This window comes from Crassostrea angulata, chromosome 3, assembly GCF_025612915.1.
Source record: "Crassostrea angulata isolate pt1a10 chromosome 3, ASM2561291v2, whole genome shotgun sequence".
NCBI lineage: Eukaryota > Metazoa > Mollusca > Bivalvia > Ostreida > Ostreidae > Magallana > Magallana angulata.
The window spans coordinates 31,931,351-31,957,423 of record NC_069113.1 but is presented as its reverse complement, the minus strand read 5'-3'; the positions used below and the strand labels follow the sequence as shown (position 1 = coordinate 31,957,423).

Genomic DNA, 26,073 nt, shown 5'->3' with positions numbered 1-26,073 from the left:
CTTGGCGGATTTCATTACGAAAACTCGGTGACAAGCTCCGTTTTATGATTGGCTGCAGCTGCGAGTAGCTGATCCAATCGCAGTGCTTGTAAATATAAACTTTAAAAGAAAGCACATGTGTGATCTTTGGTAAACATTCGGTGCTTTTAACAAGTTGAGACACAAGTTCTCGAGTACAGTGCCTCCCCAACGATGGTCTAACCAGATCGCTCTAAAAACCTATATATTTTACTGGGATTGACCATAGTTCTACAAACTTGTCAAGGCTCGCGTGATAGCACGGGAAGTAAACATGGCGATATGCCGAATGTAGAAGTTGCCTATCCCGTTAGTATATACGTTCCTGCTTATGGTTATTGCTTTTAAAGGTTCAGTGAGCTCTGTTTTATTTAATTTCTTTGGTCCGCAATATTCACGACAACGATACCTGATTTTATGGCATGAAAGCTTTCATATAAATCAGCGACTTTTTCACTCCCGGTACAGGTCCTTGAATAAAACAATCCGTGCTTTCCCTAGGTTATAACTTAATTCGTATTTATGAGCATCGTTAATTATGTTCCGATATTCGGTAGTCAACATGTTTTCAAGTTGTATTAATGCCGTAGTGTGTATATAACCTGTTGTTTAATTCGATTAAAATGTAAATATGCAAGGGGCGCAACTCAAGTTGCTCGCTAGATAGCGCCACCACATCACCGAGTTTTCGTAATGAAATCCGCCAAGGGTTTATGGGGAGCAAAGTGGACCGAAAACCCCTGGCTAGCGAAGATGGGTGAAGTTAGGACCAGTAAAAACTGAGATATAATCACCACCTGCTCTATAAACTTTAACCAGCTCTAAAAAGCTTAACCTCATCCAGCATCCGAAATCTATGGCTCAGATTCAAGCATTCAAGCATGTCAGGTGCATAAGAATCATAAGACGCACCATCCATGCAAGTTCAGTGAAAGTAGGACCAGTAATAACTAAGATATAATCATCAGAGGGCACCTGCTCAAAAAACTTTAACCAGCTTTAAAAGCTGTATCTGAAACATATGGCTCATATTCAGCATTCAAGCATGTCAGGAGGATCAAACTCATAAAACCCACCATCCATGCAAGTTTGATGAAGTCAGGACCATTAGTAACTTAGAAATGGCTACCAAAGGGCACCTACACCAAAAACTTTAACCTGCTCAAAAAGCCATAACCTCCTCCATCATCTGAAATTCAGGGCCCAGATTGAGCATCCAAGTCTTTCAAGTCCATAAGTAGGTCCACATGCATCATCCGTGCAAGTTTGGTGAAGATAAGACAAGTAATATCTTAGATACAGGACCTGCAACAAAACTCTTAACCAGGTCTGGATGCCAATGCTGACACCGGGGGTATAGCATACTATATATAGCAAGCTCCCTAACTCAGTCTCGGCGAGCTAAAAATTAAACATGAGGAACATAGCTCACATGAACAACATTAGCCATAACTCTTATCAAACTCTGATTATAGGCAACTTTATGAAGTCAATTACTTAAAATATCTAACAACTGGTAAATTCAAGAGGGAGACTTTTTCTGATATATACCTATGTTATTATTCCATCTCTTATTCAGGCCCTAGCCTACTCTTCGGAACTATGATTTGTAAATAGTAACAAGAGGCCAGTTGGCCTTAACGGTCACCTGAGTAGCATATAACCCATACACAAACTTGTGGAGGAGTCTCATATATGCATTTAATTAATTAGATTTCATTCTGGAGTAGAAAAATTATAAAGGACTATGTGCGGTTTTATGCATTTTTTGCCCACAAAATCAAAGTTTTAGGAAGAGCTTTAAAAATAAGGTGAAAGATAGTTAAAATCATATTCGAAATAAAGGTGTAAAAGTTATCACCACAGTGACATCATAATGTAGAAATGACGTCATGAAGATTGCATTATTTTGATAAATTGATGTTTTGTGGCAAAATATGGGTGTTTTCCGATGGTTTTTCGACTGGGAAACATTGAGCGCAGGCTTGCTCAAGTACCATTTTTTAGTATAATGTATATTACTATCTGAAGAAAAATATATGTGAAAATCGCACTTGAGCAGACCTGCGCTCTATACTTCCGAATGCAAAATATAGGGCAAAAATGAGAATATTTTCATTTGTTTGCAAATTTGCGGGAATAAGTTCATTTAGGTGACGTCATAAATAATCAGCGAATGAGCAATGATGACTAAAATCAAGATTAAAGCTATAGGCATCCTCTTTTCAACGATTTGTGAAGATTTTATTTTTATACGATACTATTTAAAAATTGGTTGAAATCAGGGGCAGATATTTGACCATACCGCACATAGTCCTTTGTAATGACAACCACCTCCCTGCCTGAAATCTTTCAAAAAGAACTATGAAACCTATAATTTTTCCAAAAAACTTAAAGATCTGGTCTACAAAATCATGAATTCAATTTTCCTTTCAGGTGTGTGGGAGTAAAAAAGATAATTTTTTAATGTTATATGCATTAACACCTATACATCCATTTTGGCCCTGCCCTATAGTCAAAACCCATACTCCAGGGGAAATGAAAATTAAAGTTTCAGTAGAGGACTTCCTGGTAAACATAATTATAAGTGAGTTTTTAATACAGAAGTGTGAGAAAAGAAAAGAAAATTTTTATAAACATTATATGCATTAACACTATATTGCCATATTGCCCCCCCCCCCCCACCTACCTCATGTCCTGAACCCCTGACTCAGAGGCCACGAATTCCACAATTAAGGTAGAGGAGTTAGTGGACATCATAACCATTTATTCAGTTTTTTGAGTAGAGAAGAACATTTTTTAAGATTTAAAACATTTTTACAATATGGCCATATTTGCCCCATCTTAGAGCCAGAACCCCTAACAAACAGGTCAAGAATTTTACAATTTTCGTAGAGGGCTTCATGAACATTATAACCAGGCATTTAGTTTTTAACAAATATAATGGAAGTAGAGAAAAAGATTTTCTAAGATTTAATACATTTTTACTATATGGCCATATTGGCCCCACCCTAGAGACTGAACCCCTTGGCCCCACCCTAGAGACTGAACCCCTGACCCAGGGGTCATGAATTTCACAATTTTGGTAGAGGGCTTCATGGACATCATAACCATGCATTTAGTTTTTAACAAATATATATGGGAGTAGAGAAGAAGATTTTCTAAGATTTAATACATTTTTACTATATGGCCATATTGGCCCCACCCTAGAGCCAGAACCCCTGACCCAGGGGCCATAAATTTCACAATTTTGGTAGAGGGACTCATGGACATCATAATCATGCATTTAGTTTTTAACAAATATAAATGGGAGGAAAGAAAAAGATTTTCTAAGATTTAATACATTTTAACTATATGACCATATTGGCCCCACCCTAGAGCCTGAACCCCTGACCCAGGGGTCATGAATTTCACAATTTTGGTAGAGGGCCTCATGGACATCATAATCATGCATTTACTTTTTAACAAATATAAATGGGAGTAGAGACAAAGATTTTCTAAGATTTAATATATTTTTAATATATGGCCATATTGGCCCCACCCTAGAGCCTGAACCCCTGAACCAGAGGCCCTGAATTTCACAATTTGGTAGAAGGCTTCATTGACACCATAACCATGCATTCAGTTTTTTCCTCAAAGTAGAGAAGAAGATTTTTTGAAAATTTGGCTTTTTTTGCATATTTGGCCCCGCCCTAGCACCCCGGGGGTGGTAGAGCTATCAATTTCACAATTTAGATTCTTCTTACCACAGAGATGCTTCACACCAAAAATGGTAACGATTGGCTAGGTAGTTTTCAAGAAGAAATTAAACATAGTATTCACAGATTACAAAGCTCACCGAGACGAGACATCACCCTTATGAGACTTCACCTTTATGAGACCACCTTTATCATATTAAATGAAAATCATACTTTATGATCTTGGATATTCATGGATTCTGTTTTGACACAATATCGTATATCATTTGTTAAAAAATTGTATGATAATCATATGTTCATATGTTATTCAATACAATAATATAAAATTAAATATTGCATCCTATCATATTTACAACATATACTGTGGTTTCATTAATTTTCAAGGGCATCAATTTTCGTGGATAAAGTGAAAATCACAGTTTCAAGGATACGTAAATTCGTGGCCAATGACCCTATCAATACAAAATGTTAATAAAAATTGCACTTCAATGAATATTTAATTTCGTGGATCAACTAAGCAACGAAATCCACGAAAATTGGTATTCAACGAATATTGATGAAACCACAGTATCATATAATACAATAAAATACCATAATAACAATGATTAGATATGATATTGTAACGTATGATATGACATTGTATTGTGTTGTAATACGTTATTGTATTTGATCACATATTACAATACCATAATATATAAAACAATATAGTATCATATTACAATATCATATTACATAATACATCATAACATTGAAACATATGATATTATATTGTATAATATAGTATGATATTGTACGAAACTGTATCATTTTTGATACATAATATGATATTCTATCATATGAAACAATATAATTTGATACAACATTGTATCATATCAAATGAAACAATATTATGTGATAAAGTAAAATATTATATAATACAATACCATATTATACATATTGTATCATATGATACATTTATTTCATGTGATGTGATCATATATCATATTATAAACCAATATCATATTATTGTATAGTGTTATGATACGATATTATAAAATATCACTGTGACAGTATCATATTATACAATTTTATGTGATATAATTCTACATGTATATTACAGAAACTAATATCATAATATACAATATCGTATGATACAATAATATAGAATATACAATATTGTATCATAGGATACAATATTATATTTTGCAATATCTTATGTAATAGTATCATGTGATAAAATAATAAATTAATAATACAATATAAAATTATACAATATTGTACATAATATACAATACTATACATAACGTTATCATGATTCAATTTCATAACATAAAATATCAAAAAAATTGATATCATATTATATCGTATCATATTACTTTTTATAATATAACATATGATATTATATTGTATCATATTAAACAATATTGTTTTATACCATACAATACTATATCATAGGAATCATGTTATATCATTTATCAACAAACACATCTATCTATCGAGCAGGTTTGAGTGAGGTAGGAGATTTCTTTAGCACCCTTGATAATGAAGATCAGGCTCTGCATCTGAAGCAACCTCTGCGTTTCATTTATAATATAGTTAAATCAACTATGCAAGCTATCATCTATAAAAAACGTGACCTGTTCCAAAAAAACTAAACCTCATCCAGCATCCGAAACCTATGGCTCAGATTCAGCATTCAAGCCTGTCAGGTGCATCAGTATACATAAGACGCATCTCCATGCAAGTTTGGTGAAGTTCAGACCAGTAATAACAAGATATCATCATCAGAGGGCACTAGCAATTAAAACCTTAACCTGCTCCAGCATCCGCAACGTATGGCTCAGATTCAACATCCATGCCTGTCAGGTGCATCTGTATCATAAGACACACAATCCATTCAAGTTTGGTGAAGTTAGGACCTGTAATAACTAAGATATATTTTTTAGCATCCTTGATAATGGAGATCAAGCTCTGCAACTGAAGCTTCCTCTGTGATTCATTCATATTACAGTTTAATCAACTATGCAAGTTTGAAATAGTACTATTATCTATTAAACATGAGACCAGCTGTTTCAAAAAACTTAACCATATCCAGCATCTGAAACCTATGGCTCAGACTCAGCATTAAAGCCTGTCAGGTGCATCAGTATCATAAGACGCACCATCCATGAAAGTCTGGTGAAGTTAGGACAAGTAATAACTAAGATATAATCATCAGAGGGCACCTGTTTCAAAAACTTTTACCAGCTCCAAAAACCTTAACCTCCTCCAGTATCTGAAACCTATGGCTCAGATTCAGCATTCAAGCCTGTCTGGTGCATCAGTATCATAAGACGCACCATCCATGGAAGTCTGGTGAAGTTAGGACAAGTAGTAACTAAGATTTAATCATCAGAGGGCATCTGCAACAAAAACTTTAACCAGCTCTAAAAGCCTTAACCTCCTTCAGCATCTGTAACCTATAGCTCAGATTCAGCACCCAAGCCTGCCTGGTGCATCAGTATCATAAGACACACCATCCATGCAAGTTTGGTGAAGTTAGGACCAGCAGTAACTTAGATATTGCTATCAAAGGGCACCTGCAACAAAAACTTTAACCTGGTCCAAAAACCTTAACCTCCTCCAGCATCCGAAACGTATAGCTCAGATTCAGCACTCAAGCCTGTCAAGTGCATCAGTATCATAAGACACACCATCCATGCAAGTTTGGTGAAGTACGGACCTGCAGTAACTAAGATATTGCTATCAAAGGGCACCTGCAACAAAAACTTTAACCTGGTCCAACAACCTTAACTTCCTCCAGCATCTGAAATTTAGGACTCAGATTCAGCATCCAAGTCTTTCAAGTTCATAAGTAGGTCCAGATGCATCATCCATGCAAGTTTGGTGAAGATAGGACAAGTAATAGCTTAGATACAGGACCTGCAACAAAAACTTTAACCAGGTCCGGTCGCCGACGCCGACGCCGAGGGTATAGCATAAGCTCCCCCTGACTTCGTCTCGGTGAGCTAAAAATGTAAAATTATAACGCACGACGACGGACGAAGACCAATTGCAATAGGTCACCTGAGTGACTCAGGTGACCTAAAAATGTTCACTCAAAACTACACTTCCTGAGGGTGCATACTCAACAGTTGAAACTTTCCAGGCCAAATGAATTCATAGGAGAGGATTTTAAAAAGAAACCAATGTAAATTTTTATTTCAGAATTCATATTGTGACTTTTCCTTACCAGATCATGTTTTTTTTCTACAAACATGAACCAAAACTACTTGGGGATGCTTTAAAACAAGTTTTAGCTTTTCTGGCCATTTTTTTTTTCAGGTTAAATAATGCTAAAGATCTCTCTGACATGTTTCTAATATGTAAAGATTGTTAGTATCCCCAAATTTAGTTCCAGGTTGACCATGATTCAAAAAGCCTAAACGTACACTGCCTAAGAGATGCTTTCACAGAAAGTTTTAACTTTTCTGACCGAACGAATTAATAGAAGTGAACAGGATATAAAAATATTTCTATACATTCCAGTGTGAACTTTGCCCTATCCAACAAATAGGGATAATGAACAAATAATAATAAGCTACACTAACTAAGGACACTTCCACAGTTTTCAATTTTTCTGAACAAAAAAAACGTATGAAAATTGCCCGATCTTACCAAAACAATACTTGACCTAGATATTCTTATAAATTTCATTTTAGTATGTGCAACCTCTGCCATAAAAAATAAAATAAACAGAAACTGCAAATAATTGGAATTTTTCTACTTCCAAGGAGCATAACTCTGTCAAAAATTGCTTAAAAATTCCCCAAAACAGACCTAGATATTCTTATGATAAATCTGTTTTAGTATGTGCAAAGAAAATGAACAGAAACTTGGTGGACTGACCGACTGACAGACAGACAGCAGCAAAGCAATATGTATTACTTCTTTGAGGGTGGCATAAATTTATTGTAAAAACATGAGACAGATTTCTTCTACAAATATCTAACTTGTCAGGACCCCCTTTACTTTCACAAGTGAACCCACTTGAGAAAAAATACAGTAACTGAAGAATCAATATCAGAAAAGAAGTATTACTAAGCAGATATACTTGTTAGCTTTAGTTTACATTTGTATGGTATGTTTCACTAATTCAGTATAGAAACTTAACAAGAATGTCAAATGTAACAGGTGGCGAAAAGTCATGTCTCAACCGGGACTCAAACCAAGGGTCTCTGGCGTACTGTATCAGCACTCTAACCGCTGAGATATTGAGACCTGTCATATTGACTGACAGTCACACACCTATTAACCCAGTGACATACTCCGCCTCGTCATCAAATTTAGGAGTAGAATTCTATGAGTTAAGAAAATGTTGTGAAACATGCTCCTGGGTAGTGTCCATGGGATTTGCACTTTGGGCGCCAAATGTAAGGGGTGGTGAAAAGTCAAGTCTCAACCGCGACTTGAACCCAGGGCCTATGGCGTACTATGCCAGTGCTCTAACCACTGAGTTACTGAGACCCGATACATTGACTGACAGTCACACACCTGTTAATCCGGTGACATAAGATTTTAGAGTATAATCTTAAATTAAAACTTACTTGGAACATGCTGAATCTCATTTTCTTTTTCATTCTGGAAAAAGTACTTCAGAATCTCTAAGGCAGTGATTTCATCTGTACCTGAAAATTTGAATGATCTGATCAGTATTCACATAGAAGACTTCATGGTCATCTGAGCATTGTAGCCTCGAGTTTAACAAAATAACAATCTAAAAATACATTATTAAGCGCCAAATGAATTTTTATGGACATTCATGAAATACAGTCAAACTTGTATTAAGCAGTCACCTGCGGGAGGCACCCAAAGTGACCTCTTAACAGAGGTGACCTTTGAATAGAGACTTGTGAATTTGCCAACATCAAATCCATTTTTAGAACAATTATTCAATTTTATTTTAACATTAGTAATTGATTTGATGTTTTTAAAGTATCTATTATATTTACAAACAAGTAGAAATACATTACATGTACAATGCATTGTGCATGCAATTTTTATATTTCTTTAAATTATTCAAAAAAGTCATTAATTTAATTTAATAAGTATTTTATTCAAGTATATAAATACATTGAAATGGATTGAACAGCAGGCACAATGCCTATTTATGTTCTCTCCTGTAGTCAAGGTATAATATGAGTAATTATATAATTATATATAATATATATATATACATATATATTGCCATGGAATTTTGTATAATAGATTAATATTGTAAATAGTATTGGAAGGAGGTACAGTGCAAAAAAATAAACAAAACAAATAGTTCATGATAGGAAAATGAAAATAAAAAAATAGAAAAATAATGGTTAATTGCTAAGGTTGGAAATAAAAAAGTATATGTAATGTAGGGAAAAAATGAGAAAGAAAAGAAAAGACATGTAATAAAAACAAAACAAAAATTAATAACAGAGTAGAAAAAAATGGAAAGTTTGGGGGGATGGGGTGGGAGGGGGAGAACAAATAAGCAATAAAAAATGAAAAGAAAGGAGTGTAAGGAAAGTCAGTGGTACCCATTTTGATACATTTTTTATACAATGTGTACATTTTTACCTATGCATTTACTTAAATCTGTTTGTACTTTTTATGTAAAAATGAATTTTATCAAATAATAGTAAGTTATTTTGAAATGTTAGTTTATCACTTCCAAAAAGTAGATTCTTAATTGTGATTGGTATGGAATTGTCGTTCATATAATCGAATAGAGATTTTCTTTGGGAGGCATATGATGGACAGTGTAAGAAATAATGTTTAGAGTCTTCCACTTCAAGAAAGCACTTCTGACATAGTGGAGAAGCAATAAGGTGGTGTGAATAAAGGTCAGCATTTAAGTTACTACTGTTATTTCTCAACTGACAATGCCAAATATTTTCTAATCTTTTGCCATGGTTAAATAATTTATGCATATACAGTTTTTTACTATTAATATTTTTGAGGCTGTTCTTAAATGCTGAAACTGTAGTTATATTTTTTGTATTTTGAGGTAGATTGTTCCACAATATAATTGTAGATGGTATAAAACTATTGAAGTAAGATGTTGTTCTTGCAACAGGTGTGCGATAGATGAAATTGTTTCGAAGATTGTAGGTATTATGTGGGGGGAAACATTCACCAACAATATTAGATAAGTATTCAGGGGTATAATTGTTTAATATTTTGAACAATAATATTAATTTATGATTACTTCTACGTTTCTTAAGTGTTTCCCAGCCTAATTCCTGATATAGGTATTGTTTAGATGAGTTTCGTCTAAGACCAGTAATTATTCGTGCAGCTTCAATCTGTATACTTTCCAATAAATTACTTTGTTCATCTGTACAATTGCCCCAGACTACATCACCATACTTTAACAAGAAAGTCATTACGTGGTAAAACCTTGTCGCCGACATTTTCACAATTATAACACGAACACTATTTTCATGAGTACCGTATAAACAGAAAACAAACACAAATCAATTACGTTTTTAACCGACCGACCGATCTGAACTCAAAATCATATTATTAAAGCAAGCAATTTTCTCTTGCCTCGCCGCGGACATTTTTGATACCTGTATATCATTCATGTTTATCAAAACAAACATATTGTTAATACTTGTTTAAACAATTCACTTGATTCCCATTCGTATCTGATCTGCCAATTATGTATTATAAATACATCGATTAATTTGGTTTCTTTCACCTCAAGCGTATAATTATTGTTAACATTTATACCCGACATTCGGAAGCCATGTTTAAAATCCCCGGGTGTAAATCATGTGACCGGCCAAGATGGCCGCCTAATGCATGTCGACTGTAAAGTTTCGGATCAAAATACGATGACCGCTGACCACGTTAGACAGGTGACCGTTCTTTAGAGGGCAATTATATAGGATTTTTCATCGGGAGGAAATAAAATGACCGCATACGAAAGGTGACTGCTTAAAGCTGAACACCGCTCGTAAATAGGCACTGTCCGCCATATTTCGGGTTACTGTCGTATCGCCCCAAAGCCAAAGCGCCCCATGCACGAGCGCCCCAAATTTTTTTTGGAGCGCCCCAATTACGTTTCATGAGCGCCCCAAAATGTATTCACGAGCGCCCCAAAGTAAAATTATCATTTTACCTTACGTCTTGGAAAATTTGCACGAGCGCCCCAAATTGGAATTTCCAATATTGTACTAAAATCCGGATCGTTTTCACGAGCGCCACAAAATGATATTCCTTATTATGTCTTTCTGCATAGAATCTTGTTGTATCATTACACCTTACGTCTTGAATAATTTGCCCGAGCGCCCCAAAATTGGATTTTCCAATATTGTACTAAAATCGGGATCGTTTTCACAAGCGCCCCAAAATGATTATCCTGATTATGTCTTTCTGCACAGAATCTTGTTGGATTATTTTTTTACGAACGTGCCCTGAAGTTGCCTACGATTTGTAAGAAAACTATCTTATGATTAGGAAATCATTTCCACGAGCGCCCCAAAATAACTTTTAACTTAAGTTTGCTCTCAAATCAGCATTCTATGTTGCTATAAAGTTAATATTTGACTACATGTGTAATAAATATTTGAAACCTGATTTTGCTTTAAAATGTATGTTGGAGAATCTCACTTTTACGTTAAATAAGCATCATTTACACGAACGCCCCCCAAATGAGATTATTCTATTTTGAACTAAAATCAACGTTGGTGTGTGAGTCCCCAAGTTTGGATTAATTTCACGAGCGCCCCAAAATGGTTTTGTTTATTAGTCCTTATTAATCTTCGATGGAATCTCATTAAACTTACACATTATTATTCCGAGCGCTCAAAATACAAACCTCAATTTTTTTTATTTCGATCGCACCAATTCTGTTGAATTGTACAAAGTATTCTTATTTTTGAAGGAAATTTTTGATAATGGCAGATATAATCCAACACAATTGTTCTTCTACTCTCAAATTTTCCGCGCAAACCTCTAAATATGTTTTTTAAGCTTACATTTACAGTCAATCATTATTTATAAGAAGAAAAAAAACCCAATGCGTAATATGTGTATTATAAATGTTATAATTGTATTTGCAGTGATATATAGGGCCAATGGGACGGGTGTGTCATTATTTATTTTGTATTACATATGTGTTAAAACATTAGCTTCCGAAGACAACTGACGATGATGTAATAGAAGGGGATATTCGGAAACATTAAAAGGTGTCAAGGGAGGGGGTATCCTGTCACGGTATCAGGAGAAAACATACCCAGACACGCGGGAGACGTTGGCTTTGTCGCATACCCCTTTGATTAGATGTGTGTACACCATGTACTAGTAATCACTGTGTGTATTGTATGTATACATTGATTGTGTTCGGTATTTTGTAGAAACTATCAATAATGAACTAAAACACACCAAAAGGAAACGTGATATTTATAAAGGAAGCAATAACAGACCTGTTTACAAACATTGGCATATATTCTTTAAATTAATTATTATTAAACAAGAAAATCTAATTACATGGAAAATTATGATCTAAGTTTGTTCTTATAATTCGAATTTCGTAATAAGTATCCAGTTAAAAGGTATGCATAGTTGTAGGTTCTTCAAATTGTCCTTATTTGTAAATTCTTTAATTTGGCGTAAACACCAAGAAACACTTATATAAAGATTCTGTTTATATCTGTATATATGAACATTTGTTAACTTAAAATATTACGACCCCCCCCCCATTTCTGAATGTTTTATCTTTAGTCGATAGAATATGAACGATTAAATGCATATATATGTGCATACCTCTTTCCGAGATTCTTAAAAAAAATTAACTAAAGATACCTCACCTAACAAGGGAATATGTTTAGGTAAACTCAGAGGCGTGTTCAACAGAGCGAGCGCTCGCGATCGCTCGCCAAAATTTGTGTTGCAGAGGCGTGTTCAGCAGAGAGAGCGCCCGCGAGCGCTCGCCAAAATTTGTGTTGCGGGTATAGGGAATTTTGGCGAGCGCTCGCGAGCACCCGCTCTGTTGAACAGGCCTCAGGTATAGGGAATTTTGGCGAGCGCTCGCGAGCGCTTGCTCTGTTGAACTCGCCTCAGGTATATTAAAGATCCGAACATTATTGATTCTGTTGTTAAATTGGTTGCAAAAGTTTCCTAAAATTACATATTAGTATGACCGTGCTAAATAAAATAAAAATAAATTTTAAAAAAAATGTAAATTAAATAAATAAATTAATATTTTGTTAAGTAGAGAGAGAAAATAAATGAAAATATTCACTTACCTTTTTCTTGCAATCGTACGAATGTCACCGAAGGAATAACACCCAACACAATTGGGTAGATAATTGTCATATTGTTTTATTGATATTGTTTGATGAATATCAATTTCAGTGCTCATGCTTTGATCTTTGTATAAAAAACAGTTTACGGAAATATGTGTCATCGCTTTATATCAGCATTTTTATTTTTGTATAGCAAAACTTATTCTGGGACGCTCCGAATTTAAAATCAAAAAAACATTAATAGCTTATGACTCGAAAACTACATTTTGAAATATAATAATAGACAGCGAAACTTAAACAAAAAAAACACACCAAAAAAAAAACAACAAAAAAATGCAAAAAAAAACCAAGCAGAAATAGCAATTTGTGTAGCACTTGGAAAAAAAGTCATTTTACATTCATAATATTTCAGAACGAAACTTATTTTGGGGCGGTCGTAAAAAAAAAACAAAATTAAAAAAAAAAACGACATGATTTACCATTCGGTGCATAACATTCCAATTATTACTTTGGGGCGCTCGTACGTGAAAAAAATTTAATCATGAAAAAAAAGCAACATTTGGGGCGCTCGTGAATTGTACTTGGGGCGCACCAAGAAAAATTTGGGGCGCTCGTGCATGGGGCGCTTTGGCTTTGGGGCGAAGTGACCAGCACCCCATATTTCTCTTTAATCACTGCTGTCCCTACAACCCTTATATAAGGGACAGACCTCTAAACAGTTCAAAGTACTTCGCTGTAGAGGTCTCACCTGTGTGGACGTACATCTTGCCTCGCCGTGTTACCCGGTCGCGATGAAATTATCAAATTTTACGCACTTTTTGAAGCCAGGAGAATACTAACATCAAATAAATTGGTCAATGCATTATTTACGAACAGAAAATGAACATAAGATAAGGAAAAAATGCATAAAATCTAAAGACCACGAAAGGAATACTACATGTCGGCCACGAGGTTCAGGTGTGCAATCGGGTGTAACGAAATCGAAGGGTTTATATACCAGGTATCTGTGTGACGGTGCCTATTTACGAGCGGTGTTCAGCTTTAATAGGGGTGACCGCTACGGCAGTTTTGACTGTACATTGAATCTCAGCACTTTTTTTCATCAAGATGCTAAAGAGAAATCTAACGGCCTAAGCACAGTGGCATCTTATCCTCTCTGCTCTCCATGTAATATATAAAAATAATTTATATGTCAAAGAGAGCTGAGTGGATAAGATGCCCCAGTAACCTAAGGAGATGTTTCATATAAAAAAAAAAGTTGCGTGTTTAGGGTAACCCGAACTAACCTACAAAAAATGCCCCGATCCTACCAGTTTTAGATGTCTTTTTTTATCTGATTGTAAATTTTATATCATTTCTATTAAAAAATCCGTTTCATTTTCATGCAGAAAAAAATATGATAAAATAAAAAAAAATCCCTACCTACCTAACCTAATTTTTTCAACAATGTTATCTTAAACACACAATATTTTTTTATAGGCCTGATTCTATGTTTGAAGGAAAAGATGACTTTTTGTGCTAATACCACATAGTTTTAAAGGGAAAATAGCATTTTATCCAGTAACTTTAGTATGGAAAGCCGTATGGTACCCCCACATTATTATTATATTTTACTATATAATATGGTCACAATAAAAATGTCCTGCCAAAAATAATCATCACTTCAATTTCCTTACATTTTTATTTTCACGCCACAATAATTATAATTGTACCCGCACTTTATTACAATTATCATAATCTGGTCCAAATAAAAATGTTAACCAAAAATAATAATATCTCACACAAAAAGAAAACAACATAATTATCTATTTCCTAAAGATAATTATTGTAAATATCACAATCATCTCGGTTTCCATTATTATTGTGTGCTTACAATAATAATCTTGCCCAGAAGACATTATTATTGTTGGTAGAAAGATTTAGACTCTTGAAAAGAAACGATTATCTGACTCTGAATCACAATAATAATCTCTGCCTTTTTTTCGGGCAGAGGTTATTATTTGGACGCTTGAAATTTGAAACGTTTTAATGAGGTAGAGTGGAGGAGATTATTTCATGCGTGACTGTAAACAAGCGTCTGGTTGAGAGAAAATTCACGTGACCCTAGTTTCGCTTTACTTTAACTGAGTAGGCACCGAAGGCACATGGTGATGGTAACGGTCTTGCGATCGGTCTGAGAAGCTTATGAGAAGGTATGTTAGTGATTTTAAACTAAATGAAACTAAACGAATGGAACAGTTTTTAAACACTGTTTTTAATAATATGTTTTACAAATTACGGTGCGACCGTTGAGGCGAGGGAAGCATATAACCGTATAACGAAATATGTACACTGAGATGTACATGTGTGGCTGTACGTATCACTGTAATAAATAAAACATACATGCTAAGCATTCGCGGATCTAGAGGGGGGGTCGGGGGGGTCCCGACCCCCCCTGGAAAATGAAAATTTATTAAATTTACATAGTAAAATTATCGCGAAAATATGCCTCGGACCCCCCCTGGCAAACACAATTATTCTTCGGACCCCCCCCCCCCCCTGGAAAAATTTTCTGGATCCGCGCATGCTAAGTATACTGTTTTATTTGTGGTACATCAATTTAAACGCATGACGTTCTTGAAATTACGTATTTTATTTGGTTTTCAAAAGTTTTACTTTGATTCATCATTCAGTTATTGTGTGAACATGAGGATCGAGAACGCCATTTGCAATGCTTGGAATTGCATTGTGGGTCAAAATTGACACCAAAAAAATCTGACGGATCAATGTGCAAGACAACTATTGTGACATAACTCAATTGTATTTGAAAGAGTACAGATTCATTAATTATTTTTATCTTTGCTTTTCTCGTGAGAGCGTTAAATGGTAAACCATATTTATACAGGGAACTGCGCTGCTCCGATACAAATAAGGCATTACTGGTCCTAGTAGCTGACCCCCCAAAAAACCTGTTGAGTGAATGTGCAGCTGGTCTGAATTTGTTATTTTCCAGTAGAGCTCGCTTTGTTATAAACAATTAGGTATTAGTTATTAAATAGGTAGGGAATTCCATGTTGGCAGCTATAAAGATGGAGGGGCAGGTCTATTGTAACCCCCACTCCTTATACTAATTGAATTTCTTTGCTTTGTGTTTATTTGTAAGTGAAATGAGAGTGGGCGGTAATGATTTTTCTAGTTTCATGCTAGCTTATCTGGGGAGATGGGGGGGGGGGGGGGGGGGCAGTAATTGGAGAGCTCCCACCCAAACAAGTCCCGCATTTTCATATTAATTCTTTTTATGTGTTTGCAATTTTATATAGATAATCTTGTTGAATATTAGTTTTCTGATGAAATGCATTTAAACATGTCCATACATGAGTTTATATATTTTAAAGGAAATAAATTTACATATTATTTACCGGTAATGTATTGTTGGGGCACAAGAGGGGTTGGCATGAATAGATATCTAATAATCACACATAAATACTGAAAATAATATATATGTAATAAGGAATCTTTCTTTGATTATTATGAGGTGATCATTTTGTTCGAGACATGATAAAGTCTCATTAGCCATTCCAGCTAATTGGATTTGAACATGCCCCTGACTAATATTATCCCCTCATAATACTCAAAGAAAGATTCAATATTATTTTAAATGATCTATTCGACAATGAAATGGCTTTTATGCTGCTATTTACAGGAAAGTAATTTTTCATTGTTTAAATTTTGAAATTGTATTGTTTCAATTTCTTTGCTTGTACTGTAAGTTCTAAGTATTGTTCATTTAATATCTCACAGATGTTTTGTATGGAATGTGGTATGCAGCTTGCTGATGGGAAGGCAAAATTTTGTGGGAATTGTGGTACCAAGGTACCCTCAGCCTCCAAAGAAACAGATCCTGGTTTGTACTGAGAATTGTGATTTCACTGAAAAACAAGCAATGTGCTTTATATCAATCCTTGACAATGATAGCACTACATAAAACACAGAATGAAGGTTTAAATTGAAATTGCAGGTGTTGAAGTCCTCCCTCCTTCGTTTGTTCAGGGAACTTTATCTCAAGGTATTGAATTGCAAAATTGATAAACAAATATCTTATAATACAGCATTACATATAAGAGTTTAAAAAAAATATACCATAGAATGGATGGATTTTCATACATTAATTGAAACCATTATGGACATATTCATGACTGAATTGTCAAAATTGATTATACATGTATTAATTAATGAAATTATATTATTTAATTTGTTTTTAAGGCGCAATGGAGAGTTTGGCTAAACTTAAAGAAAAATATCCCACCAACATTGGACACAAACCAGTGTCGAAGAAACGAACAAGTGAATCAAAAGTAAACAAATATGATTTTCAGTTTTGGCACTACTTATGCATAATTAAGCAACACTTATGACTGCATGTTGTTTTTGTTTTTTGTTTTTAATTCGGTATAGTTTTAGATAAGGCCACACCAATGTAATTTCTTGTTCGTCAGACATCCAGTAAAAAAAAGGTGCAAGCGAGCAATTAAAGGGGCATGGTCACGATTTTGGTCAAATTCCATTTTTATGTTTTTATTATTTACAATGTTTTAGAAATGCAGATCTAATAATCAAACAAAATTTGAGAGTCATTCATAGAGTTATAAGCAAGATACAGGGCTCACAATTCTTTGTCATGTAAACAACTTAAGGCTCGTGCCCTGTTTTTTGTTTACATAGATTCAATAATTTAAAACCAGTAAAAAATCTTTTTCCAAAATCGTGACCATGCCTCTTTAAATGAAAAAATTACCATTTTTTGTAGCCTAAATTTTTAGGCGGTACATATATATCTATATGTATATTTTTTCTACTTGTTTCTGATTTATAAATTAAAACTATTTAAAATGCGAAAAATAGAGTGGAGGTAGAACAGAAAGCAGCACAAAATTTTCATGGATGCATGAAATTAATAATTAATATTATTTGTATAGTTTTATTTAAATACAATTGTGCGGGGACCGACAGACAATAAATTATGATGGTGTTGGCCTAAAGATGATGTTTATCTTTTAATTAAATCTTCATATTAATTTGGATTTATTAATGAAAATAACCCACTATTATATGGGTTTATGATATATTATAAAAAAAAAAATTCTTTAGACAATGAGTATTGCTTGTGTTTTGAGATTAAGAAAACTACATATAGTTCAACATTTTAGGAAATGATCATCCATGTAATGGACAAAAAGAAAAAAGCACTCAAAAGAGCTTTTCCAAGTGACAGTGGGTTAACAGGCTGTTTAAAAATAAAAGCAAATTACAATCAAACCACCAAAAATTGGATGGACTCCCTTAAACACCATTTCAGAGGAAATATAGATTTTATCCCCCACATTATGGGTAGAAATGGGTTGGAACCCATCAGTACCGACTGTAGCCTAGAGCAGATAGAAAGTATGAAAATCCAGAAAAAATCTGCTTTAAAGATCTATGCCATGGCAAAGGGAAAAGGTAACTATATTGAACATTTGACAGTGAAAAATGAATGTTGAAATTGAATGGTTGTACAAACAATTACTAGATCATGCATGGTTGTTTAAACCAGAGCAGTGTTAATTAATATTGTAATTGATATACATGAACTATAAATGTTTAGCTGTTGTGTTGCTGTGAAATGATAGCTTATGGAACAATTAATGGACTTGTATATATGGACCAAAATGCTCATTAATTTTGTATTTCTTACTCCAGACAACAAAAGCTTTCCTTTTATGCAGATGTGTGTAGCTTTGTATAGCAATGTAATGACTCTAGAAAATATAATTTACAATCTTCTTGTTCAAGAAAGAAATATTGGCATATACATGTACCATTAATGTTTGTTCTAAAATTGGATACAATTGGAAAACACAGAATATTCGAAGCAAATGAGAGACATCAAAATTTTATTATTAATTATATATAAATATTGCAAAGAATCCGTAAAACTTTAACTTTTTTAATGTCAAATTTTTCTTTTTTCATTTGGGTACTTTTAGATAGGCAAGAAATTGTACAAAAATTTAAAACGCAGAACATCCAAGAGGTTTATATCAGTGTTTTAAATTAATTTCTTTGTATGAATATTCCTTTGATTTTTATTGTTTTATTTCAACCTAGTTATTGACTTTCTTTTCTTCTGTCTGTTCAGTTGATAACAACCATTACATCTATAGAATACATGTTACTTCAAATGTGGATAGAATGGAGAAGGGGTATCAAAAATGAAAGATATTTTATTCATGTACAAAATATTGTTATCAACCTGAGATTGAAATTAAAGTCTTATTCAACTTATTTAGGTTGTGTACTTTGGTAATTCGAATAAAATATACCTGATATTATTTAATGGGACTTAACAATTCAACTGTAAACATTTTGAAGTACATGTATTTGAAGGTTCTTGAACAGTTAAGGGTCCTCCACACCTTTCTTTGGGAAAAGCTCTGCATAGTAGCCCAGACTTCTAAATTACTTAAAGGGGCATGCATGGTCATGATTTTGGTCAAATTTTATTTCTCTATTTTCATTGTTACAATGACATGTGGTGATAACGAACAGTGTTCAAATTCAAAAGTCCAAAGGAAAGTTACAAATTAGGAGCAGAGTGAACACTGACCTATTTAATTCTAAAAAAGAAAAAAGGTAGGGTTAGGTGCCATGGAGGAGAGAGCATCCTTGGTCGTTGTATCGACCATGTTTAAGTAATGAACAACCGAAATTTGAGAATCGGTCGTAGAGTTATACCTGGTAAGTAAGATACAGAGCGTACAATTCTATGCTAGTTAAACAAGGCCCGTGCCTTGGTTTTTGTTTACATCTATGTTTCGATCAATATACCAGAAAAAAAGTTCTTTTTAAGCTGATTTTTCTATCTGATAATTCGTTTTGAACATAAATAAGCTGCAGTTTCTAGCATTTGTCATATTTATTGTTGGTCTAAACTTTGAAATTCAAATGTTTACAAAAAACCATGACCTGTCAGAGTTTTGTTTACCTTCCAGAGAATTGTGAGCTCTGTATCTCATTATGTTATAATTTGATGACTGACAATATTATTTTGCTTGACTTTTAGAAGTGTCTTGATGAACATTAAATTAAAAACAGAATTTTTTTTTTTACCAAACCAGTGACCATACCCCTTTAAACTTGTTGGATTTCTAGCAAGTATTTGACTTGTAAATAACAGAAAAAAAAATCAAAATGGGGGGGGGGGGTCAACTTTTAAAACTTTACCACTATTTATTAAAATGCCCCTGTGGTATTCTGGACTTGTGGGTCGTTAGCTGCACCCATTGTTTCATAATTAGTTAAAATCACCATTTTGTGACGTACTGTCATAAAAATTAGACATCACAGGGTGTTAAGGACCCTTTATAACTAGATTGTTATCAATTGTCATTGATTGAATCTTGAATTACTTATGTTTTGCTTTTTTTTATTTTCTTTTTTTTTTTGTTGCTGGAAAATTTATTCCAAAGAAATATTTACAGAGACACCAGTGTTTTTGCATTTATAATATACCTGTATTTTTATGAGTATCTTTTTTCTACAAAGTCAAATTAAATTGAGAACAACAACAAATCATATCATTAATAAGTTTTCATGTAATACAGTCTTTTAAGATATTTAATATGTTTATGCAATACACTTGTCAATTTACTGCTATTCATCCTTCATTTTATGAATCTCATTAATGAATTCCTTAAAAAAAAGCATTTTCTGAAATATTATAGCACTTTTGATTATTTAAAGGTTATGGAGTCCGACGAAGAAATGCCAAAAATTGAATTGCAGAAACCAGTAAGGATATTTTGCCTTTTTGACTTAATAATGCTTATGCAATGCATATAGGAATGAATTTAAACTATTTTGATTTTTTTATGTTGGTAAAGTGGAGCCTAGTGTAATGATTCATTGTCTCTTTAAAGATTTTAAGGAGAAGCATTAAGTGGTAATATTTTTGATATGTTTTCTTTCTGTAGTCCTCTAAATGTGGTGGAAAGAGTTTATCAAAGATATCCACTATGCAGAGTGATGATGTGAGTCTTTTTTTTGGATACACTGAAAGTAATTTACATATGCCTTAATGAGTGTATTTCCCATGTGCATTATTGTTTTGAGATTCATAAAAGAATACATGCATACTATTGGTATAGCAAAAGTTGCTGTCTTCATGTAGGATACGTGTAAAAACAAATGATTTTATATCCTGTAGTTATTTCTTAAAATTTAATTATTTTTTGAAGGTTGTGGAATCCGACGAAGAAATGCCAAAAATTAGATTGCAGAAACCAGTAAGTATATTTTGTGTTTCTGACTTTTCATTGTATACTTGGATCTAGGAATGAATTTCATTTTTAGCTCACCTGAGCTGAAAGCTCAAGTGAGCTTTTCTGATCACATTTTGTCTGTCGTCTGTCCGTCTTTTCATATGTCCGTCTGTCTGTAAACTTTTCACATTTTCAACATCTTCTCCAGAACCACTGGGCTTATTCAAACCAAACTAGGCACAAAGCATCCTTAGCCTAAGATGATTCAAAATTGTGAAAAAATTAAGGACCACGCCCTTTTGCAAAGGAATGATTTTCATTTTTTATTATTACTGTACGAAGGGAAAGGGGAGACCAGGGATAAGATTCATTGTCTCCATACAGATGTTGAAGAGAATTATTATGAATATTTTTGATATGTTTTCTTTCTGTAGTCCTCTAAATGCAGTGGAAAGAGTTTACCAAAGATGTCCGCTATGCAGAGTGATGATGTGAGTCTTTTTTTTGGATACACTGAAAGTAATTCTCCATACAGATGTTGAAGAGAATTATTATGAATATTTTTGATATGTTTTCTTACTGTAGTCCTCTAAATGTGGTGGAAAGAGTTTACCAAAGATATCCACTATGCAGAGTGATGATGTGAGTCTTTTTTTTGGATACACTGAAAGTAATTTACCAATGCCTTAATGAGTGTATTTCCCATGTTCATAATTGTTTTGAGATTCTAATAAAAGAATACATGCATACTCTCGGTATAGCTAAAGTTGCTGTCTTCATGTACGGTACATGTAAAAACAAATGATTTTTATCTTGTTGCAATTTCTTCCAATCGAACTATTGTTGGGAATTTCATATTTTGTTGAACAGTTGCAAATAATATTTATTATTTTAACACTCTTATTTTTTTAGATTTTTCATAATGATTAGACAATGAACTTAAACTGTAATTCATCCTTCATTTTATAATACTCACTGGTGTATTCCTTCAAAAAGAAGTGTTTTCTAGAATATTTTGCATTTGTTATTTTAAAGATTGTGGAGTCGGATGTGGAATTGCCTAAAGTTCCATTACCAGTAAGTTTATTTTGTGTTTCTGACTTTTTAATCTCAATTTCTTCTAGTTTACCTTAACTGTCAGAGATTTTTTTATACAGAATGAAAAATGAGTAAAATTGGAAATCTCTTAAGTTATTGATTGTGATAAGACAATGAACTTAAAACTGTTATATAATCTTTCATTTCATAATTTTCACTGATGTATTCTTTTAAAAAATAGCATTTTTTAATAGAGTAACACTTTTGTTTTTCAAAGGTTGTGGAGTCGGATGTGGAATTGCCCCAAGTTTCATTACCAGTAAGTGTGTTTTATTACAGTATGTAGATAACGCAGAGACTAGGGTAATGATGCATTGTCTTCATACAGATTTTGGTGAGAAGTATTATGTATATTTTTAATATGTTTTCTTTCTGTAGTCCTCTAAATGTAGTGGAGAGAACATGCCATTGGGGAGAAAAATCAAGAGTTCCACTATGCAGAGTGATGATGTAAGTCTTGTTGGAATACACTGGTATTAATTTAAACATGCAGGCCTTATCTTGTAATGGAAATTACTAGAAACTAAAATTTGACACAAAGATTGCTTGTGATTTGTAAATATGTCTGACTGAGCTTTCAAATTGGTCATTTGTGCAAGTTTGAGGCCACTGTATAAAAATGTGCATCCGTTACCATCTAGTAGAGGCATTCAGGATTATCATACAAAAATTTGTGTATATTAAAGTTGCAAAGTTGTAAACTACGTTAGTGATTGACCAACCCATTTTGTAGAAGTTGTAACATCTTAAGACTGTTGGAAACAATAATGTACATTGTAAGTGAGACTTGATCTTCATGCAATCCACCTAGATACACCCGAGGTGTGTTCAACAGGGTGAGCTCCAAAATTCCCTATATCAGCAACACAAAATTTAGCGAGAGCTTGCGAGCGGGCTCTCTGCTGAACACACCTCAGTACTCCAACTAAGTCTGATAACTTTTTTAGCTCACCTGAGCTGAAAGCTCAAGTGAGCTATTCTGATCACATTTTGTCTGTCGTCCGTCTGTCCGTCTGTCCGTCTGTCCGTAAACTTTTCACATTTTCAACATCTTCTCAAGAACTACTGGGCCAATTTCAACCAAACTTGGCACAAATCATCCTTAGGCAAAGGGGATTCAAAGTTGTGAAAATTAAGGGTCACACTCGTTTTCAAGGGGAGATAATTAGAAATTAATGAAAAATTTCGAGAAATTTTCAAAAATCTTCTTCTCAAGAACCAGAAAGCCAGGAAAGCTGAAACTTGTGTGGAAGCATCCTCAGGTAGTGTAGATTCAAAGTTGTGAAATTCATGACCCCAGGGGGTAGGGTGGGGCCACAATGGGGGGTCGAAATTTTACATAGGAATATAGTAGAGTAAATCTTTAAAAATCTTCTTCTCAGAAACTAAACAGCCAGGAAAGCTGAAACTTGTGTGGAAGCATCCTCAGGTAGTGCAGATTCAAAGTTGTGAAAATCATGATCCCGGGGGGTAGGGTGAGGCCACATTGGGGGGGGGGGTGTTAAAGTTTTACATAGAAATATAGAGTAAATCTTTGAAAATCTTCTTCTCAGAAACTAATCAGCCAGGAAAGCTGAAACTTGTGTGGAAGCACCCTCAGGTAGTGTAGATTCAAAGTTGTGAAAATCATGACCCCCAGGGGTAGGGTGGGGCCACAATGGGGTGGTCGAAGTTTTACATAGGAATATATAGAGTAAATCTTTAAAAATCTTCTTCTCAGAAACTAAACAGCCAGGAAAGCTGAAACTTATGTGGAAGCATCCTCAGGTAGTGCAGATTCAAAGTTGTGAAAATCATGATCCCTGGGGGTAGGGTGGGTCACAATGGAGGGTCGAAGTTTTACATAGGAATATATAGAGTAAATCTTTAAAATTCTTCTTCTCAGAAACTAAACAGCCAGGAAAGCTGAAACTTGTGTTGAAGTATCCTCAGGTAGTGCAGATTCAAAGTTGTGAAAACATGATCCCTTGGGGTAGGGTGAGGCCACATGGGGGGGGGGGGGGGTGGGGTGTTAAAGTTTTACAAAGGAATATATAGAGTAAATATTTTAAAATCTTCTTCTCAGAAACTAATCAGCCAGATGATTCTTTATAATTGTTAAGACTTTGGCTCCAGGACAATTCTTCGGCCTCACAAGAAGGTTAAGAGTTTGATGTAGCTTAATATCCCATATATAAACAATTGTAAAGGATCTTTTTGAGGACTGCAATACTCAACATGTGATATGACTATAAAATCATCCTGTTAGAAAAGGGACTTATGATTATAAACATAAGAATATCCAGGGGGGAAAATGGATTTTATTTTTACAGGATCTACATGTATTATTGTACATTGTCCAGATTGTTTGTATTCTGACTTCATTAAGCTGATTTTATCATACCCATTGTTCCTCAGGTGAGCGATGTGGCCCATGGGCCTCTTGTTTTTGGTTCCTGTAATGATCTTACAACTTAATTTGTGTGTTGTGTCATTATTTTTAGCTGCCAGATTTGTGTTCCTCGAAAGAAGAATCTCCATGTATAAAAGAGGATGAGGTATTTGTATAGATTTAGACATAAATGCTTTCTTTGGTGATTCATTTGGATATATAAAGGTGGCAACATTACTTTGAGGTTGATTAAAAATATATGATCTTAAAACACCAAAAGACATATCTTATAATTCTTTTTATTTGAATAAAAAATCAAAATTGTGAATGTTATTTGTGTATGAAAAATAATTATGCATAAGACAATTAATTTACGAAACAAATTTATTTCAGATCTCTTGACAAAGACTTCAAGCTTGCACAATTTACAGACGAGTGTACAAATTGGTGGAAAGAATTTCTGGCTAGTGAAATTCTGGGTTCAAATGAAGAAACTTGGCCAACCTTGAATCGAACTACCGAAGTAGACCCGATGTCAACTTTAAGTGAAAAAGAATTAGACTTGATTGAAAAGTACAAAGAAAAGAGATCGCAATTCAAGGAGGTAAAGAGCTTTACCATACCCCCGTAAACGAAGTTAAGGGTCAGGGTATACTAGTAATGGAATCAACCTATCCGTCCGTCCATTCGTCTGTCTGTCGGTAGAGACAATTTTTAGGTCTTCCCCATATAAACTTTCTAACTTCTACATACATGTAGTCTCAAAATTTGTTCATATATTGAACCCAATCTAAAAACACGAAGCTTCAGTTTCTAGTCGGACTGATGTTATAAATCAATGATTCATTCATTAGAAATTAAAAAGATAACAGTTTCAATAATATCGGTTCTGTACTTATCGTCAAAAGACGACTATTTCGATTTTTTATTTGAACAGCGAACAATTTTTTACATGTAAGTGCATGGTACTGTGCATTGATTTTAAATTCCTTAATTCAGTATAAAGTAACGTATTAAAATACTGTATTAATTCTAATTTAATATGAAAACCCGTTGTTAAAAATTTGTACGTGCTATTTTTTTACTAATTTGAATATGCGTAAAAATTGGAATCAAGCAGCAATATTAACTTGTATTCAAGCTCATCTCTGGAATATTTTCTGGTAGAATGTTCTATCAGTAGACCATATAGAAATAGAACTACATGTCCGCGACATCAGGGAGATGTACCGTGTTTACTAAATTATTTTACGTAAATTATTTTTGAGATTATTCAAATGAAATTTAATACCCGCTTTGTAAATATGTCCTATTGTTTGTATTGTACCATATCAAGAATACTTTTAACAGCAGATTTT

At 33.9% G+C, this 26,073-nt stretch overlaps 2 protein-coding genes across 3 annotated transcripts in view; one reads left to right on the top strand and one right to left on the bottom strand.

The window, feature by feature from the left end:
- Positions 1-26,073, bottom strand: part of LOC128175042 (E3 ubiquitin-protein ligase XIAP-like) — a 79,803-nt gene that overhangs the window by 6,192 nt on the left and 47,538 nt on the right. For both annotated transcript variants that reach the window (XR_008242628.1, XM_052840427.1), the window contains one exon: positions 8,282-8,362. Coding sequence is in view for 1 of the 2 variants with exons in the window: in XM_052840427.1 (XP_052696387.1) it covers positions 8,282-8,362 (81 nt within the window). In the remaining variant the exon portion in view is untranslated. The remainder of the gene's footprint in view (positions 1-8,281; positions 8,363-26,073) is intronic.
- LOC128175044 (uncharacterized) lies at positions 14,719-25,152 on the top strand. The gene is made up of 16 exons (XM_052840430.1): positions 14,719-15,159; positions 16,748-16,850; positions 16,965-17,012; positions 17,210-17,301; positions 18,154-18,445; positions 18,973-19,019; positions 20,729-20,776; positions 20,959-21,015; positions 21,223-21,270; positions 21,681-21,737; positions 21,832-21,888; positions 22,282-22,323; positions 22,562-22,603; positions 22,723-22,794; positions 24,828-24,881; positions 25,109-25,152. The coding sequence occupies exons 2-16, from the start codon at positions 16,748-16,750 to the stop codon at positions 25,115-25,117; spliced, it is 1,068 nt and encodes a 355-aa protein (XP_052696390.1). The 5' UTR covers positions 14,719-15,159; the 3' UTR covers positions 25,118-25,152.

Bases quoted from the DNA above. Each gene is read 5' to 3' on its own strand.
- LOC128175044 (XM_052840430.1), top strand. From the start codon at position 16,748: ATGTTTTGTATGGAATGTGGTATGCAGCTTGCTGATGGGAAGGCAAAA. The intron at 17,302-18,153 runs GTAAACAAATAT...TCAACATTTTAG, and splicing joins AACGAACAAGTGAATCAAAA to GAAATGATCATCCATGTAAT. The intron at 20,777-20,958 runs GTAAGGATATTT...TTCTTTCTGTAG, and splicing joins AAATTGAATTGCAGAAACCA to TCCTCTAAATGTGGTGGAAA.